Consider the following 18,009-nt stretch of genomic DNA (forward strand, 5'->3'; position numbering starts at 1 on the left):
TTCCCCATGGAGTTTAACAAGACTTCTTTCTGCGGAATTGGCGTTTTCGCAAGTATGTGACGGTGTCCAGCTTACTGAAAGCGTGAGCCGTCACCCATCCACCTGTTGCCTCACACACATGAGGTCGGGCTGCAGAGAGGCGACTTGCTCTCATGCACACGTCCAGCGTTAAATCGCTTGTCGAAAACCTCATCGATATGATTGACCTGTCCCTCCGGCAACGGCCATTTCCTGGCCACACAATACTTTGAACCACTTCCAACCGTATGCTCTGTGCCGATTTTTGCGGCCCTTGATTTCCTGTCAGCTTGCTATCAACTGTCTCAGGCTCCGGCTCAGTGCAAGACCATTGTACGCATAGCTGCTTGTCATCGTCCTTTTCGCCACGCAAGTATCTACGATCTGGGTAGGACTTAATGGCGCTTGACATGCCGTCAACACATCCTCAAATGTGTCGGGCACAACATCAGATGCATAAGCCTTTCGCAGGAGCACATCCTTTCTGGTGTCCTACATAGAGTTCGCAACTGTGCGTGCACGCCATTCTATCCATGGTTGGTTTTTTGCCAAACATGGCATGAATAGGATGAGGTCATACGGACTCTCCATACCTAGCACTGTTAGCTTCTCTTGACAAGTGAAGTCACTAAAGCTGACGGCGAGTTCTGACTAAATTTTCTCAGCCTTATCGAGCGCGATGTTCGCCAAACAAACGGTCGTCTCTCCTCGCTTGCTATCCTGACAAAGCGTCTCGTAAATCACCGGTCTTTGTTTTGGAGCCGTGAGTTCCACAAAACTCTGTGATGCACCGAAATCCAAAAAAGGAGTCACCACATGGTCACAGCCTCGTACTTGAGCGCTATACATCAGTAGGGTTGAGGTCCGAACTTTCGGAACCTCAGGGACTGTGCTACCTATTTGTTCGATAACTCTGAACTTGGGGGTAGCCTAAGAGTCCGCGTCAGAAGGGCATTCGCCCCCTGCTGCGCTCCTGCATTTTCCGAACCCTCAGTGCTCTATACGGGACTCATGCATCTTGCACACAGATTCTTGCCAACTCCCTTCGGGTATAAAGTCCTCTTGTTACACCAGCAGGGACTCTAGCCTAGCAGCGAGCCGCTCATATGGCCGCGCTTGCCGCAATTATAGCAGACTACAGCTGCATTGCCCAACTCCATGGAAGTGGCATCTGTCCCTCGGCCGACAGCTTATACCAGGCTGTCACCGAGACACTGTTGAAGGATTGCCCTCGGCCGACAGCTTATACCAGGCTGTCACCGAGGCACTGTTGAAGAATTGCTCGTCAACTAATTAATTTTTACTGCCTTTTCCACCGTCGACAGCACTTTTATAGAAAGGGCCTGTCGCGATGGACCGTGCCGTAGTCCGAGTATAAACGTGGGCACCTTAATGTGCTCCGGAAGCGTACGGTAATGGACGCTGACAGCGAGCGCGTCTCCTGCACATATTCTCGTAAGTCGCTTCGCCTGTCGCGCTTCAAAGAAACGTGCCTGAAGCAATACCTCGTTGTTTGGCGGCTGATACATGGCGCGCATCTTTGTCTTAAATTATCGACCAAAAAAGGAATCCTTTACCGTCCGCCATAAGCGCCGAGTAAGCCAACTCTAAGCCCTTACCGCGCAAATGCGACTTGGCATACGACACCGCCCGGGTGTTGTCTTCGATGATCTGTGCTACATCACATTGCTCCACGGCAAAAAGCCAGTGTATAATCGTGTGCACTGCGTCAATCCGATTGAGCCTCGTCTGATGGGGCTGGGCGCAAAATATCTTAACAGTCCTGATGAGTGCCTCGTTCCGAGCCTGCTCACACCTAAGTTCATCGTGACTCTTAGTGACAAACTCCGCCGTAGCTTGGTTGTGATTCTCGGACGCGGCCCTTTGTTGTCCGACTGCAAATTCCTTAAACTGCTCCAACTGAGCAGCACGTTGCTCAGGAGGACTGTTTAAGACCCTGGCGTGGCTTGTTCACCAAGTTCCTGCGCCAAGTGCTCTGACACCTCCCGACGATGTTCGGAGAGGTGTGGGAAAATGAGCCCAATCGATATTGAGGCTCATCCTCACTGACACGCTCAGAGAGACAGGTAGTGGGAAGGACTACTAGTGCTGCCACGTGTAGGCGGGCCCTTCTATAGCGATTACGATCTAATTTAGCAAACACCTTTAAGCACCGTGAGTAAGCGTTTTGCCCGTCTTCTCTCACCTGCAGTAAGGTAGTTGGAGGGCGCCTATGTCACCTCAACAAACGAACTAAGTACCCTAGGACAAGTTTCGTCACAAAGTGGGAATCCGGCTTTACGTGCGCACTTGTTTAGTAGAAAGTAATTTTAAAATTGATTCATATTTAATCGGATAAAACTAATTATTTTAACCAATCTTTAGATGCTATCTCGGTAGATGTGCCCCCCCCTCCCCTCCCCCACAACATTACGAGCGGATTATGTCGATTACCTCGGATTACGGCTGACGCTTGCGGTCATCTGTTCCAATGTCAATGTCCCTATGTGCATCACATACACAAGGGTAGATCACTGTGTGAACCCTACACGAGCGGGAGGTCTACATAATTCACATGAAGTAGTTGGCCATCCCGCTAGTTACACAAAGGGTACTTTTGTGGAACATAGGGCAACTTTAGCCCTTTTAGGCTTCACACATGTCGCACGAATGCTTTAAAAAACAATTTATACGCATACAACGCCAGTATCGCGCACATTCGCAGCATCAAACCTGATGAAGGCCTGCAAGACCAAAGCAAGGTATTTGTATGCCGATACCCAGATCAGAAAAATAAAGCTCTTCTGCTTCTCAGCTGAATAGTAGAGTAATGGCTCAGGTCTAAGCAACTTAAGTTCACACAAATGCAATAGCCGCGGATGCACTTTAATACTGTACGGCTAAAAGTAATAAAACCTCTTCGATGCGCATATTCTTATGCCACCATGGGAACAGCGTAATTTTTAAAAAAACGACGTGAAAAGCGCCCACACGCGATCGCTAAACAAAATCGTAAAAGGAATGCGCCTTCGCTCCTTGTTTGCCTTGCTTCACCGAGACGGTAAAACCTCTATAGCTTCTGCAACATCGATGAGTCCAGCAGCAGGCACGTAACGACGCGTTATCGTGCTCATTATATTTTTACAGCTTGCACAATTAATACTTATCTTCATGGATACATCTCATATCACGCACTTCATTTTACGTTAGAAAGCGTTTATAAAGCTTCTCACAATATCTGAATCGATTCACACGGAAATATACGCCACGGAATAATTGACAAATTCGTCTCTTTAGTCTTAGCAACCACCTGACGAATAGTTTCTTGCTCTTCAGCATCCATTCCATGGGCAGGGGGGGGCAATTACTAATGAGTCTTCTCTTAGCAGAACTTGCGTAATTTTTTCCATCGCGTTCAATCAAGACCTTAGCGTTTTTAATTCTCAAGTCTCGTCAGCGCCGCGACTAAGCACAGCAACTGGTGTGCAAACAGCTCAGGTCTGTAGCACTTAATAGACATCGCAGCTTCTTGGACGCAAATACCACAGATATTAATAGCCGTCTTAAGCCTCGAGATGCCGCTATTTGAGGGAACTTTGCCCAAAAACGGAGATGAAATTTACGATTACTCTATGTTTGTATCGAAATTTATGAGAAAGGATAAGCGTTGTCAGGTCTAAGAAAAACTTTTGCTGGACGTAAATGGGCTCCTAGCTTACAAATTCTCGCTTTCAAGCAGCCCAGCTTCATCAAGAGACCTTTGTTTTTAACACCCATACCCAATTTTATTTGCATTGATTTTGACCAAAAATCAACATGGCGTTATTAAAATCTGTGCGCGCAGCCCGTGAGGCTGCAAAGCTGACAGCTGCACGAATTAGTGCAGCTATTGCTAATGCAAATGTTTCAGTAAACGCTAATGTGTCTACTGTTGAAAATACGTCGTTTACCTCTCCCATTAAAGGTGACCGGAATTATCATCTGTTTATGCAATTGCAGGTGACGGTGACAAGCCACCTCTGTAGGTGACTAGTCCAAGTCACCGTCATCGCCCGACTCAGTGGCGACTGTGAAGCCCGCCAGATCATTAGGGGCCGACTCCAATAGACCTTTTGGTTCTAACGTGACAACTAAAGCGTTGATGACGAGGTTGTTCGACTCGTTGGACCTCTTTGGTGGGAGTCATCTGATGATAACTCCATGGGCGACGATCAATCTGGTGACGTTAGTATGCGTCACCAGGAACTAAGTGACCGTGAAGGGAAGATTGCTGCAGGTGGTGCTAGTTTACATCACCTGGGGAGGAGTGAATTTAGGGGTTGCTCCAAGGGCCAAGTTAACATTAACGATGGCATGAGCCAACAGGAGAGGAACCGCAATACGTGATGGGTCGCTCCTAAAATGAGGCCTTGGTTGCCCACAAAGGGTAATTTAACTCGTTGGTTTGTATTGACAAACGATCGATATCATAATTCGTTAAACGACTCATACAGGCTTCACATGCCTGGTGTGATCAAACAAAATTCTTCATCGATGCTTTTTTCCGGCAACCTGGTACTCTTCCACAGTAAGGCAAAGAATGGCAACCCTTTGTTCCAAATCGACATTGCTTCAGCATACACTATTTCGAATTTGATTCGGTCGATCTCGTGTCGAATGCCTTTATTTTTTAACAGCTCGCACGGTACTGATTAGGGAAGACATCCTTAGATTCTATTAAATTCGTATATAGAGGATTTGTCTTCAAAGACTCCCAGGATTGAAACGTAAAACGTTCCATCCTAGTATTCTCATCGAGGACACTTTCGTCCATCGGTGAGCTGCTTTGAACCGGCATAAGCATGAGATCACGCTTGCCCTGATTCAGGAGCTCGGCTCGAGCCCTGATTTTGGCGCTTGGTGGCTTAAATGTTTGTCCGAGCCGGATCCTAAATACCTCATTCGATTTAAAGAGTTATTGGTCTTAAAGGCCTCATACGACTCAAGACTAATAGGTCGTGAAGCTTGAGTCCAAGGCCCAAGATTTGAAACGTCCGACTAAGTTGGACATGCCAAATTTCACTTTTGTCGCATCATCATTGATACGGTGAGCTTCTATGGCGTCGTATGATTCAACGAATCATCTCAAAAGGGAGTCGCCTTCGACTGCCTTGCACTAAGAGTTGTCTATCTTTAAGCTTTCGTGTCGACGCGGAAGCGTTGACCCATTAGCAGCATTAACATGCTACTGTCTCAACATTTCTAATTGTTGAGCACCCTGTTCTCTCAACACATCCGCGTGTTTGGGAGCGTTGCCGGTGAAGCAAGTCTACTTTCTCTTGGGCCCCGTCGAGTTCGTGGTTAATGATGGCCGCATGCTGTTCATCTGTGTTCGTAGTGTACAATATTGCGCCAACGGCCGGCCCGCCTACGACCGAACTCATTTATTGTATCGCTCTCCATACAAAATAAATTAAATGATTTTTTTAATCTATTACGCGTTGCGTGATTGCTTTCTTGAGGGGCTGGAAAGCTTCCTCTCCTTCATCGAACATGTTCATGTTGTATGGAACGTGCTTAGGTCGTTGAACGGACTACGAAGTGCTAATAAGTGTAACGGGGCATCTTTTACTAGTACTGATCAGTTCTGCTTAACCTTACTCTGATTACAGTGTAGGTTAGGTGACTTGAAGCCTTACGTATGCAGGGGTACATAGAAAGATTCTCTGAAGCTAAGGGTATTTAGCTTTTGTCTTAACTAAGGCTTTAGAAAAGAGAAGAAGTAAGACTATATATAAATATATATAAATTGATTTGGTTTCTTACGTAACTTCTATCTACTACTGAACTTATAATGTTAATAATTAACAATGTATGGCGCTTTCTTGCGCACCGCGGAATCGTGTCTTGGAACGATTACCGGGGTTAATTTAACCTTAAATTAACCAATCAATACAACTAAGGTCTATTACATCAATATTCTTAAATTTGGTTATATTGGAGTGATCAAGTCAAATAAAAAATACGGATAAATATTTGTACTTCTTTGGTCGTTCTATGGTCGCCAGCTTTTAACTTGCTGTAATCCGAAAACTCATAACCTATGATAAATTATAGGGAAGGGGGTAAACGTTATTAAAGGAAGGACTGTATATGAAATTATCATTTCTACCCTAGATCTCATGCATTCTAAATGAAAAGTCGTCAATACCAAGGATATTTGTGAAGCACTCAATACAAAAATGTAATAGTCCTGTAAACTTTCCACATAAAGTAGAGACTATACATTTTTTTACGCTTTAACGGATCTGGTTTGAGAATGCTCGAGTTTAAGTAGTTCACGAATATAATAAGTAATGAATTGCCCCTTTCAGTCTCCATTTTTAAACGGGGTGTATCGTTTCATGAAATTAACATTTAAAGGTTCGTAATTAATATGTTGTCTAAAAGGTAAATAATATTTGGAGAATATTACATTACACAGTAATATTTTAAAAGCTTATCCATTGGTAGATAAAGACCATTATATTTACTATCTCCGCGTTCGAGTCAGCGCTGGAGGCGCGCAAAGAGAGAGACAGATAAGACTTTATTAAACATGTTTTATATCAGTTTATAATTATGTTAGTATTAGCAAGAAAGAACCAGAAAAACTTAATTTTATTATATACAGCATTCATTTAACCCTCATTAAAGCAAGTGTCTAAAAGAGAGCCTTCCTCTGCACGTACAAGTGTACGTCCAGTGACGTGAGGCACCACTCGCACTGAGTCAGTGCGAAGTGGACTTGTACTGAAGTAGTACAAGTCAGTAGTGCCCGTTACACCTAGTAGCACTTTGGAGTCCGTCCAAGGACCACAGTTCCATCATCTAACATGTCCACGATGATATTAATGGAAATACGCATCACGTTTCGTGTGATAGCTACTCCTTTCTAAGTGACATAGGAAGGAGTGCGGTCAAACGAATGAGTTCGACCGAAGGGAACGATGCCATCTTGGCCATGCTGTCTGGTTTGGACAGAGATGCCCTCACTCAGCCATCGCCAAGTTCATCAACACGACCTTGACGAGGCGAAGGAGAAGGTAGCCTTGCTTAATCAGCAAGGCTCTCAACAGGCAGAACTGTTGAGGTTACAACAGGTACAGACCAGTATACCTAGGATGACACAGACGCGTCGTCCCAAAACCTTAAAAATTGATATCTCTTAGAATAGAGGATTCGAAGAAGACTCCCTCTTTAGACGGTTTGTCGACTTAGACAATGCCAAAAGGGCTCGTCACATCGTCGACGAGCAAATGCAAGTCGCATTTGCTCAGTCAAATCTGGCAGGTCGTGCCAAAACTTGGGCACTAAGCCTTAAGTTGCGCGACCCATTTGTCTTTGGGTCGCTAGATGCTTTAAAACCCGGCTAATACAGACCTTTAAACCGCCAAGGGCTGATTTTAGAGCTCGATCAGAGCTTCTGAAACTCATGCAAGGCAAGCGTGATGTTCACGCTTATACCCAGCACATACGACTCTTAGCGAGTTGTACTACAAAAAATTCAGTCCATGAACACACGTTGATTATAGTGTTCATGCAAGGTCTTACGAATGGTCCTGTAAAGACCGGGCTGTTTCGTTTGGAACTGGATACGCTTGAATATCCGTTGCGGAACAGAAGAACTTTAGCTTGAGACAAGCTCACGCTAGTTTGTCATCGTATCGTCTTCCAAGACGACACGAGCTTGGAGGTCCAGAACTTATGGACCTCTCTCATGTCGAAGTCGAGAAACCTTGCATTGCGAACAGCAACTGATTGTAGAAATGCAATCGCCGTCAAAAGTTAGGACACTACGCTCATCAGTGCAGTGCCCCACGCCCAGTACCGAGAGGTTTTGAACGTAATTTTAGACCGACTATTAAAAAGGGCAACGGTCGCGGGTCCAACGTTGTTGCGAAATCGCAACAGCGAGGCGGACCGCCAAAAACGGTCGAGGTCAGTAGGGGCGCAACGCCCTACTGATCGAGCAGCCTCAAGAGAATTTGCAAATCTCTTGAAGAAAGTTGCTCCAGACACACAATCATGATGTGTCTCTGCACCTAGCGATGAGGTAACCCTCATCACCTTGCAGTTAAAAGTGGCAAATAATCTGTCACTTGGAACTCTAGTGGACTGTGATGCGTCGAATATCTTTATTCGTTGCCAGTCGCTAGAGGGGCGTAAGATCAATTATGTTGAGCGCGATATCCCTCCAACGAGGATGACGGTGCGTCTAGCGACAGGCGCATCGATAACAGTGATCAAACGCGTAGTAAAATTTCACTACACGCTTAAAGATTTACAGTATGATGATGGTTTCATCGTACTGGATTTGGATGACAAATTTGATGTTATCCTAGGTCTACCTTGGCTCAGAAAATATGAGCCTAGGATCTGCTGGCAGCATCGATCCGTAAAGATGCCTGCCACTTTTTCATCGGATGGCCATCTGATGAACGTCTTGGAACGTCCACAAGCGTGTGGGTGTACCAAGAGTGAATGGGATGGCCTCACTTGTAAAAGGGTCGTTAGTACGACTGCACAAGATCACAGTGTGACCACTAACTACCCTGTGGAGTCAGCTTCCGGCGGCAGTGCGAATGTACAGGCAGTGCCGAAGGTCCACCACTCGAAGAAGTCGAGTGAAATGAGACATAAATGTACGCCTAGCGGGCGATATTCAAGTAGTATACCGGTTGCCCCAACGGGACAACACGATGATCCTAGGTCGTGTAGAGAGTCGACTGTAGAGGACCCGACTGTGATAGCGCAATCACACTTGGAAGACGCTGAGGGATTAAATCCCCACGTCTTTGAGGAGAAATCTCCTCAAATAGTTAATGCTGAAGTAACTAGACTCCAGCATCTCGCGGGATTGCCCCCCCCCCGGCAGCCTGTGGATAAATCCCAGCAAGAATCCGAGACATTAAATGTCTTGGTTAATGACGGATCAAAAGTAGGCGCTTATACTCTTAATCTGTGTGCGCCTCCGAAGTTCACTTCGGGGATAACTTAATTACCAGTCCTAGAACCCAAGCGGTTCTTGAGAGATCTGCGTAGTGGTAGAATAAAGTAGTCCTGCCTTCTCGTCACAGAAGACGAATATGTAACCGATAAACGGTCAGCGGTAATTTTTGCAGAGAACGAACGGGTTCTCAGCAGCTCATCGATGGAAGAAAGGGTCCTCGATGAGAAGACTCGGATTGAGAGAGACACTACTCAATCATGGGAGTCACTCAAGACAAATCCTCTATACAAGGATTTAATAGAATTCAGGGATGCATTCCCTGAAGCAGTTCCATGCAGTTGCCTAAGGATAAAGGCACTCGGCATGAGATCGAGCTCAAATTAGGTTCAAAGTACTGTGTCATGAAGCAGTGGCCACTGCCTCGTGAACAAGCACTTGCAATTGATAAATTCTTTACCGATCGAGTAAAAGCGGGCCATGTGACGGAATCAACCTCCCCACATAGCTCTCCGACCTTCTGTGTGCGAAAGGCCACAGGAGGGTGGCGGATAGTGCACGCATTCAATAAACTGAATGCTGCAAAGGTACCGGCTTAAACGCCAATACCGAGAAAAGACGTAATCATAGATGGTATATCTAAGAGTACGATCTTTTCTACTATGGATCCGATGGATGGGTTCTATCAAATTCTTATGCGTGAGCGAGACATCCCGTACACAGCAGTGAGCACCCCCGGTGGGATGCTCTGGGAATGGCTAGTGATGCCTCAGGGGCTTAGTAACGCCCCTGCAACATTCAACAGATGTGTAACAAATCTGTTGAGACCGGTGCGGGATTTCGCACCGAATTATTTCGACGATGTATTCGTCCATGGCCGGGCCATGGACGGTAAAACGGACGTGGAAGTTCATAAAACTCACGTTCGTCAGGTTCTTACACTTACGCGAAAACATAAGTTATATGCAAATCTCAAGGTATGTATATTCGCTGCAAGTGAAATACCACTTCTTGGGTGCATCATCGGAAAGCACAGCGAGCGCCCTGATCCCGAAAAGATCAAGGCAATTACCGACTGGCCAGTTCCAGTCGATGTCAAGGGATTCGTAAAGTTTATTGGATTAGCGGCGTACTTGCACAAGTACTCTCGCAATTATGCAAAGATGACAGTTTGTCTCTCTCGTCTCTTACAAAAGACGGAAAATGGCACTGGAAGGCTAATTGTCAGCGTTTCTTTGAAGTTATCAAGCAAAGCTTGATGCCACAGCCAAGATAGGCGAGTTCAGATCAAGAAAGACCATTCCATGGGGTCTGTGACGCCAGCGATTTTGCAATCGGCTGTGCGTTAATGCAATACGATACGAACGGCGCGAAGCGCGTCGTCTGTTCCCAATCGCGTCAGCTACAACCAGCTGAACGCAATTACTCAGTGCATGAAAATGAACTTCATGCCATGAAACATGCACTGGCTAAATTTAGGGTCTATCTTCTCGGAGATAGACCGTTCATCGTACAAACGGACCATGCGTCATTACCCACTACCGTAAACAGTCCACCCCTCTCGCAAATAATGGCAAGGTGGCTATCCTTCTTCGCGGGGTATAATTTCTGTGAAGAATATAAACCAGGACGACTTAATATCGTTGTCGATGCGTTCTCACGCCGACCCGATTCGAGTCGGCAGTCCACTGTTGCAACACTTACTATGAGTGTTCCGTCATCAACCTTTGTTGATGACATAAAGAACGCCTACACAGAAGATAAAGACTTTCTATGTAAAATAATCCATCTGATGAATCCATCTAATAAATCTTATAAAGATTTTTTGGCTTTATATCGATCGTCATCCGATCGATACACAAGGCGTAACGGATTTATGTAATATACAGCCGTTGCCGGCGACACTCCACGTGTCGTCGTCCCAACTCAGAATGATTTGCGCCTGCGCATCATGTATGAGTGTCACGATGCACCAACAAGTTAGCATCGTGGACGTGAGAAGACTGATCTCACAGAAAGTCGCGACTTTTACTGGCCCCGCCAGTATCAGTTCGTGCGCAAGTACATTCGTGATTTGCGAGGTATGTCAATGGGTGAAGTCATGCCCTTCATCCCGTGCACCCCGTGCACCTCTTCATCCTCTACCACTTCCGGCAGAATGCTGGCAGTCCGTATCTATGGACTTCGTCTTCGAATATCTCGAAGACGACCAAAAAAACATAGAATCCGTGTTTTTGTAGACAGATTCAGCAAGATGGTACATGTTGCCGCAGTACTAAAGTCAATCACGGCTCTGAGCTGTGCCTGTGTCTTTATCGACGCGGTTATTAGACTCCAGGTTTTACTTCGCGAACTGGTCTCCGATAGAAATTCACGATTTTCAGCGGAATTTTGGCAATCCGTGTTCCGATCTCTCGAAACACGGCTGACTATGTCAACTTCTGATCATCCAGAGACAGATGGTCAGACGGAACGCGTAAATCGCGTCCTCGAAGAGACACTTTGACGTCACGTCCAATCGTATCCGAATTGGAGCGAGTTTTTACCGATGGGCTAATTCGCCATCAATAATTCGGTGCATGCGTCTTCAACGCATCCACCATTCTTCATGAATGGCTTATACCATCCACGCATACCACTTAATTAGAGGGATCCTATAGCTTAAGGGGGGGGAATCGCGCGAGCAAAGCCATTTCTGGCTCATGCTCATCACGCGTCGAAATTACTAACGACACGAATGACGTTGATGTCGAAGCAATCCACATCGAAGATGAGAAAGATCGCATGGCAGTGCGCATAAAATGCACTCAAATAGACAAAACAAATGAGTCAGCAAAGGAATTTCTGCTGGCTCGAGAATCACTAATCCGTTTCGTTCAGGATTCCATTGCTAACGCAGTGGACCGTCAGAAACGGAATGTAGACAAACATGGAAAAGCAAATGACCTTTCACTTATAATTTTAGAACTAGTACTACTCGCTACGGTAAACTTGCCTAAGCATGTAGTCACTAATGTGGGTAGCAGAAAACTACTACCCAAATTCATTGGGCTTTTCCGTGTACTGCATTGCAGAGGCACACGTACACAATAGAATTGCCATGAAGAATGCGAACGCATCCTACGTTATACGTTGGTCGGTTCCGCCCGTACCACAGTACGCGGTTTCTTCCAAGGCCGGATCTGACCACCCTTTTCAAGAATCTTTAAAAGATTCTTGTGGTCACGAATCAGATTCTCATGTTGAATCTGGAGTTTCTAATGCCAAGTCCGAAGATCCTCGAAATCGCGATGAGCGGAAGACAGCTCATCACGTAGAGCGTAATTTTTCGCTCGTACTTGAACATGAGTTCACCGGGCCCGCTGACTTTAGTAGCTCCAGCAGAGTCTTTTCACCTGATTCAGGAGATGCCCGCTTGCTGCCTGATTGGACCGTGTTTCCTTCGTCAGCTAGCGGCCTTTTATTCAATCTTCGAACGATCTTCCCACCGTTCGATATGGTCAGCCTGCACCGTCTGCTCAAACGAGCGACGCTGACCGGGCTCGTGATCAAGTCTCTCCTCCAAATGATGGAGGAAGTGATCGAGTTTGTCGATCTTTGATTCTAGATCCGACACACGGTTCGGATCTATTTTTTCCTTCTCACCACAACAATCGGTGGATTCCCACTATAGTCAACGTTTTTTTGTGTAACGTATCCAAAACCACTATGATGTGAAGGGGCAGCGAACGAGTTATCTTGTTCGCTGGCGTGGTTATCCACCTTCACGTGAAAGCTGAAAGCCTTCTTCCCAGTTGGTTGTTGACGTTGAGGGCCTCGCCCGTCAGTATGACGAGACCCATCCGATAATCAGAACGTCCAGCGGAAAACGCGCGCATCTGGCGCCTGTAATTCGATTGCAAAACGTCAATTGCATCCCGCATCTCGATAGAGATGCGAGCCCTTCCGCAGGGTAAAGAATGGGAATAGACAACACTTTTCATTCGCTTCGTGTTGACAACACAACACGGACAGGGATCACCCCACGTGAGGCATGGAAGCCCAGTCTCACGTGACAACCGATGCAATTTATACTTTGCACCGGTTAAAGTTCGTTTCTCAAACTTGACGCGAATTGCGTTAAGTCTTTGAAGCCAAGCTTCGCACCCAGTGTTTTTGACATTGCGAATGAACGCGCTTCAGGCTTGCATAAGCGAGACTATATCTCGCCTTTTGTTGCCACTAAACCATCGATGCTTAAAAAAAGCATCGAGATAAAAATCTTCCTCACTGCGAAAGTTCTTCGCGCTAGGATCAAGGCCATGTAGCTCTGTCGCAATAAATAAGGGATATTTATTGTGAGGAGTATTCTCTTCAGACAAGCTATTGATTAGCTGTTCGCGCAAAAGCCACGTCTTCCTCTTTGGGGTAAGATGAGACATTTCAGTGTTTACGATCTCCTGAGTGGTACCCACTGAAGAAAGAGTACTACAAGAACCATTATTACGATAGATTAAGCCATTGTAATCACCACGCACAGAAATATGTGCGGCTGACGGCACGGGAGACGGTGCTGGCGATGAGGAATCATTCTAATCGTCAAAACTGAACATGCTGTTGCGAATGCTACCAGCACGTCTACTCGAATAAGCCCCCTAATTCGAAGGCTCATAGTCTACCGCCTGACGATGATCACGCGACTGTTCTGTTCTCCCCGAGTCGGCCATTTCGTTCGACTCGCATTCGTAGTCGTTCTCTAAAGATGGGTCACATTCACGTGGTGAATCACCACGTGCACCCGCAACATCTAGTGTTGCGGGAGAATTGCACTACGGCAGACGTTCCGTCTGCCGCAAGAGACAATAATGCGTCGCCCGCGGCTGCATGAACCGCAGCCGAAGGCATTACACTATTCGTAGTTCACATGGATGTATTAACCATGCGATGGAATTAAAAATGATGGTTCTGACCAATCAACATCGTTTTCAATTAAGTGGTCTTATAGTGACCACTCTATACAATGGCAGTCTGAGTGATTTTCGTTTGAGGGAGGGGTGATGTAATGGGGTGTATCGTTACATGAAATTAACACTTAAAGGCTCTCAATTAATTTATTATCCAAAAGGTATACATAATTTGGAGTCTATTACTTTTGATGGTAACATTCTAAAGGTTTATCCACTAATAAAAATAAACCATTATATCTACTTTCTCCACGGTCCAGTCAGCGCTGGACGCGCGCAAAGAGAAAGACAGATAAGACTTTTAATACTTGTTTTGTATTAGTTTTTAATTAAGTTGGTATTAAGTAGATAGACAAGAAGAACTTGATTATAATAATTACATTTTTAATTAACCCTGTAACGGGGCACTGCGACTTGTACTGTTTCAGTACAAGTCCACTTCACACTGCTTCAGATGTGAGTGGGCACCACTCGCACTGAGGCAGTGCGAAGTGGACTTGTACTGAAGCAGTACAAGTCGGTTGTACCCCGTTAGATATAACATACGACAGAATCGGTTTTTTTAGCCAGTTTCTCATAATTAGATGGATTGACGTAGGTAGGGACTTCTTTCCAATACTTGAACGACGGCGTGCTAAGATTAAAACACTGTTGATACAACCACGAGGCCCATTGCCAACATCTCGTCAAGGTCTTGCATTGAATTAGGATTATCGCCAGCAAAGTAGTATGCGGTGCAAACAGAATCGCATCATATTCAGCCAAGGCGATTATGTTGAAACAATGCAAGGCCCTTTGGCTACTTCTGATTTTATCAGAGTTGTGGAAGCAAACAATGCAAGGTCCTTTGGCTACTTGTGATTTTATTAAAGTCGCGGAAGCAAATTATTGTAAAAAGGGGCGCTCGAATTCTTCGCTTTGTGAGTATTCAATTTTCGAGATATATTGTTGAGTCAAAGTGTGCAGTGTTCCTAAGAAAGAAATTTGTCTAAAAGCAAATACACTGTAAGTCAAATCGTATTAGTTAACGAAAGCTAAAAGTTTCCGGAGGTTAAATTATCATAGGTAGGACTACACTTAAATTATTCATGAGAAGCACATATATCTGCGAATTTGGCAGTCTTGATTTCTACAATTGCCTCGATCTTTTTCCGAGCACATTTAAGAATTTATACAAATTACGGTTGCTGTACCCTTCTGTATCTAGCTAAGCGCTAGTAGAAGTCGGCTATCGGTGTGGGCACATACAAAGTTTGGTGGCAACACATTTCGTTTGACCCTACAAAGCCAGTTTTTATTAAGGCTAACAATAAAGATAAATCATTTACAAATTTTCATAGCTCTTCCTTCTACATACAAAAGACATCGCTGATAGTTCAAATCGATAATTTATTTCCTAGGGGTACTTTTAACAATATGTGTTGGATATATGCCGTGAACAGCCAAAATGTATCGTGGAGGATAGAAAGGCAAACTGCAAATACTAACCAATGAAACATCAATTACTTTGACATGATTATCAGGATTACGTTACAGTAGCCAATTGCACTTAAATCAGAGAGCCGGAAGTTGCAGGAAGGCGGACATTGCGGCAAAACGAGACCTTTGGCCCGCAACCTCCGTAAAGTATCCGAAAAGGAAAATCCAGCAGTGGGTTGCAATTGATGCCATCTTGTGGTTTCAGTGGCAACACTTGAGTGATATCCGTTGCTTTTCCTGGTTTAGAGGCAGCAGTTGCTTAAGCATGCAAGAAATCTTGATACGTCGAGTTGCCTCCATGCAGGTAGCACGTCAGTAAATGTCGCCCCTCCCACTGCTTTCCTACAAAAGAACATGAGTTAAAAACCCGCAACTTACTTGACGGCGAGCTCCTGCCGCAGACTTAATCACAGATGAACAATACGATAGAGGATGTTCTTTTGGCATTAAGGGTGGGGTCGTACAGGAAGAAGCGATCTGATTCCTCCCATGAGTCTGCGTTAAAGCACGGAAGCCTCTTGAATTCTTTCGTTGCTTTAATCCAAGTGTTTATAAGATCGTACCGTACTTCCTTTCTTTGTAGATACATTGCTAATCCGAGATTTTTTTTCGGATCAGCTATGTATCCAAACTTGCCAGTAGCAAAAGCTTCTCGAATATTTATACGTAACACAACTGCTTAACAAAAGCAATTTCGTGTCTCGCTTGGCTTCATCCCCTCTCACTTCTCATTTTTTCCAATTGTGGTAGTAACTTTCGCTTCTCGATTTTAATGCATTGCACAGTGTTTTTTATTTTAATTGCGTGCGCCAAGTCTTCGTACGGCCAAACGCGGTCGGGATCCACGGCCAAGTCTGAATACATTGCGTCGAAATCCGACGAATACTCTTATAATTCAGATGCCATCGATCAATCACGCTTGCTTCGCGGAGCCGTTAACCCCGTGTCTGAAACTATGGCACTGCGAAAATTTATATTCGACATGCCCGAGATGCTTCGTCCGGAGCATTTCGAACCGATTTTTAAATATCCAGCTGCCGTGAAAGAAGTGATAAAAGACTATCTGGCGTATGGTGAGGCGCTATGCGGTAGTGGGTATGACCCCAGATTGTTGGCTCTACTCGGTGTGCGTCCTACTGTTTTAAAACAGGAGCTAATGAAAGCAAAGGGTGTAACCTTGTCAGTGGTGCCAAGCAGCCGAAAACGTCCACGTGCTCTTGACGAAGTTGAGAGTGAGGTTAAAAACTTTCGGAATGTCCTCAAAGACTTTTTTATCCCCCCGACCACCACAAACCCGTCCAAGCTCATCCCTGACGATATAGAAAAACTTGTTCCTGAGCACTTTACAGCTCAATTTAATTCGCTTGTTTACTTAATGTACTTTGCAGTCCTGCATTTTGATAGCCAAGAATTGGCAACCATGTCGTCATCTGTTCTGCTCAAGTACGCGTTACAGAAAAATCTACTTTTGCGAGAAAAAATAGAAAGTGGAACGTTAGGAGAATGGGAACGAGATTTCCGTCTGATGCGAGTTTTAAATGTGTACAAGTCGGAACAGACATAAGTAGCGATATGCTGAAGCACTATATTTTTTTGCACTCAATTTTCATTTTGTTGAAGAGGGGAGTACTGTTACAGAACTATTATTGCCTGGTTGCAATTGAATAAAAACGTCACATTCAATATTTCCATTGTATGAGTCATTTCACTGCATCGCAAAATCAACAGTTATTCGTTTGAAATCGTCTTTAGATCGCTCTTTTGACCTTTGGAACATCACACCTCCTTCATTGCATTAGGAAAGCACACATCAATTGGTGAACCGTTGTTGTCGTCAATTTACTTTATGGGTAAATGACTTATAATAGGTAATTAGTATATTCCCATTTATTATCGGCACCATACGAAACGGGGTGTACCGTTACATAAGTATTACTTCCTATAACAGGAATACTACTAATTGTTTCCCATAAGAGGAATAAATGAAGAAGAACCAAATAATTATCTTTATTAACGATGACTTAAATACCATCAATACCAAATTTGATATATTATTGATGCAACAAGACATACGCTCAATTGATTGGTTCATCAAAGTCTAAATAAACTCCGCCAATCGATTCAAGAGACGATTGTGCGGTGCGCAAGGAGGCGCCATACTTAATAAAATACTAAAATAAGTGCAGTAGTAGATAATAGATCGTTACGTAGAAAACTAAATATATTAATACAAATTATACTTTTATTTATTCTACAGCCTTAGTCTAGATCTTCGAGCTAAAGACCCTCAGCTTTTTAAGAAACCTTCCTCTGTACCTTTATGTATGTAAAGTTTCGAGGCACCTAACCTACACTGTAATGGGGCACACATCGGTGGGTTGTGGTACATTTACCTTATGCGTAATATACCCTATTATCCTTTTCTAAAACAGTTAATTACTTAAATCCCATTTAATATGGGTAACAAATGAGGTCGCCGCCAGATAAAACTCTAGCGGCCGAAATCTATGTTAAATTAGCTAGAATAAGGTTATTTAGCTTTAAATACTTAAATAAATTTCAGTTCCCCATTTGATCTTACAGCGTCTAGTACCTTCCTAA

The 18,009-nt window shown here is 44.6% G+C and overlaps 1 protein-coding gene across 1 annotated transcript; it reads left to right on the plus strand.

Moving 5' to 3' along the window:
• Nucleotides 1-16,180: 16,180 nt before the first annotated feature.
• Nucleotides 16,181-16,972, plus strand: CCR75_005744 (uncharacterized protein; the record flags this gene model as incomplete). The annotated part of the gene is made up of 1 exon (XM_067963820.1): nt 16,181-16,972. The coding sequence occupies one exon, from the start codon at nt 16,181-16,183 to the stop codon at nt 16,970-16,972; it is 792 nt and encodes a 263-aa protein (XP_067820608.1).
• Nucleotides 16,973-18,009: the final 1,037 nt, after the last annotated feature.

Source organism: Bremia lactucae, linkage group LG12 (assembly GCF_004359215.1).
Source record: "Bremia lactucae strain SF5 linkage group LG12, whole genome shotgun sequence".
NCBI classification, from domain to species: Eukaryota; Oomycota; class Peronosporomycetes; order Peronosporales; family Peronosporaceae; genus Bremia; species Bremia lactucae.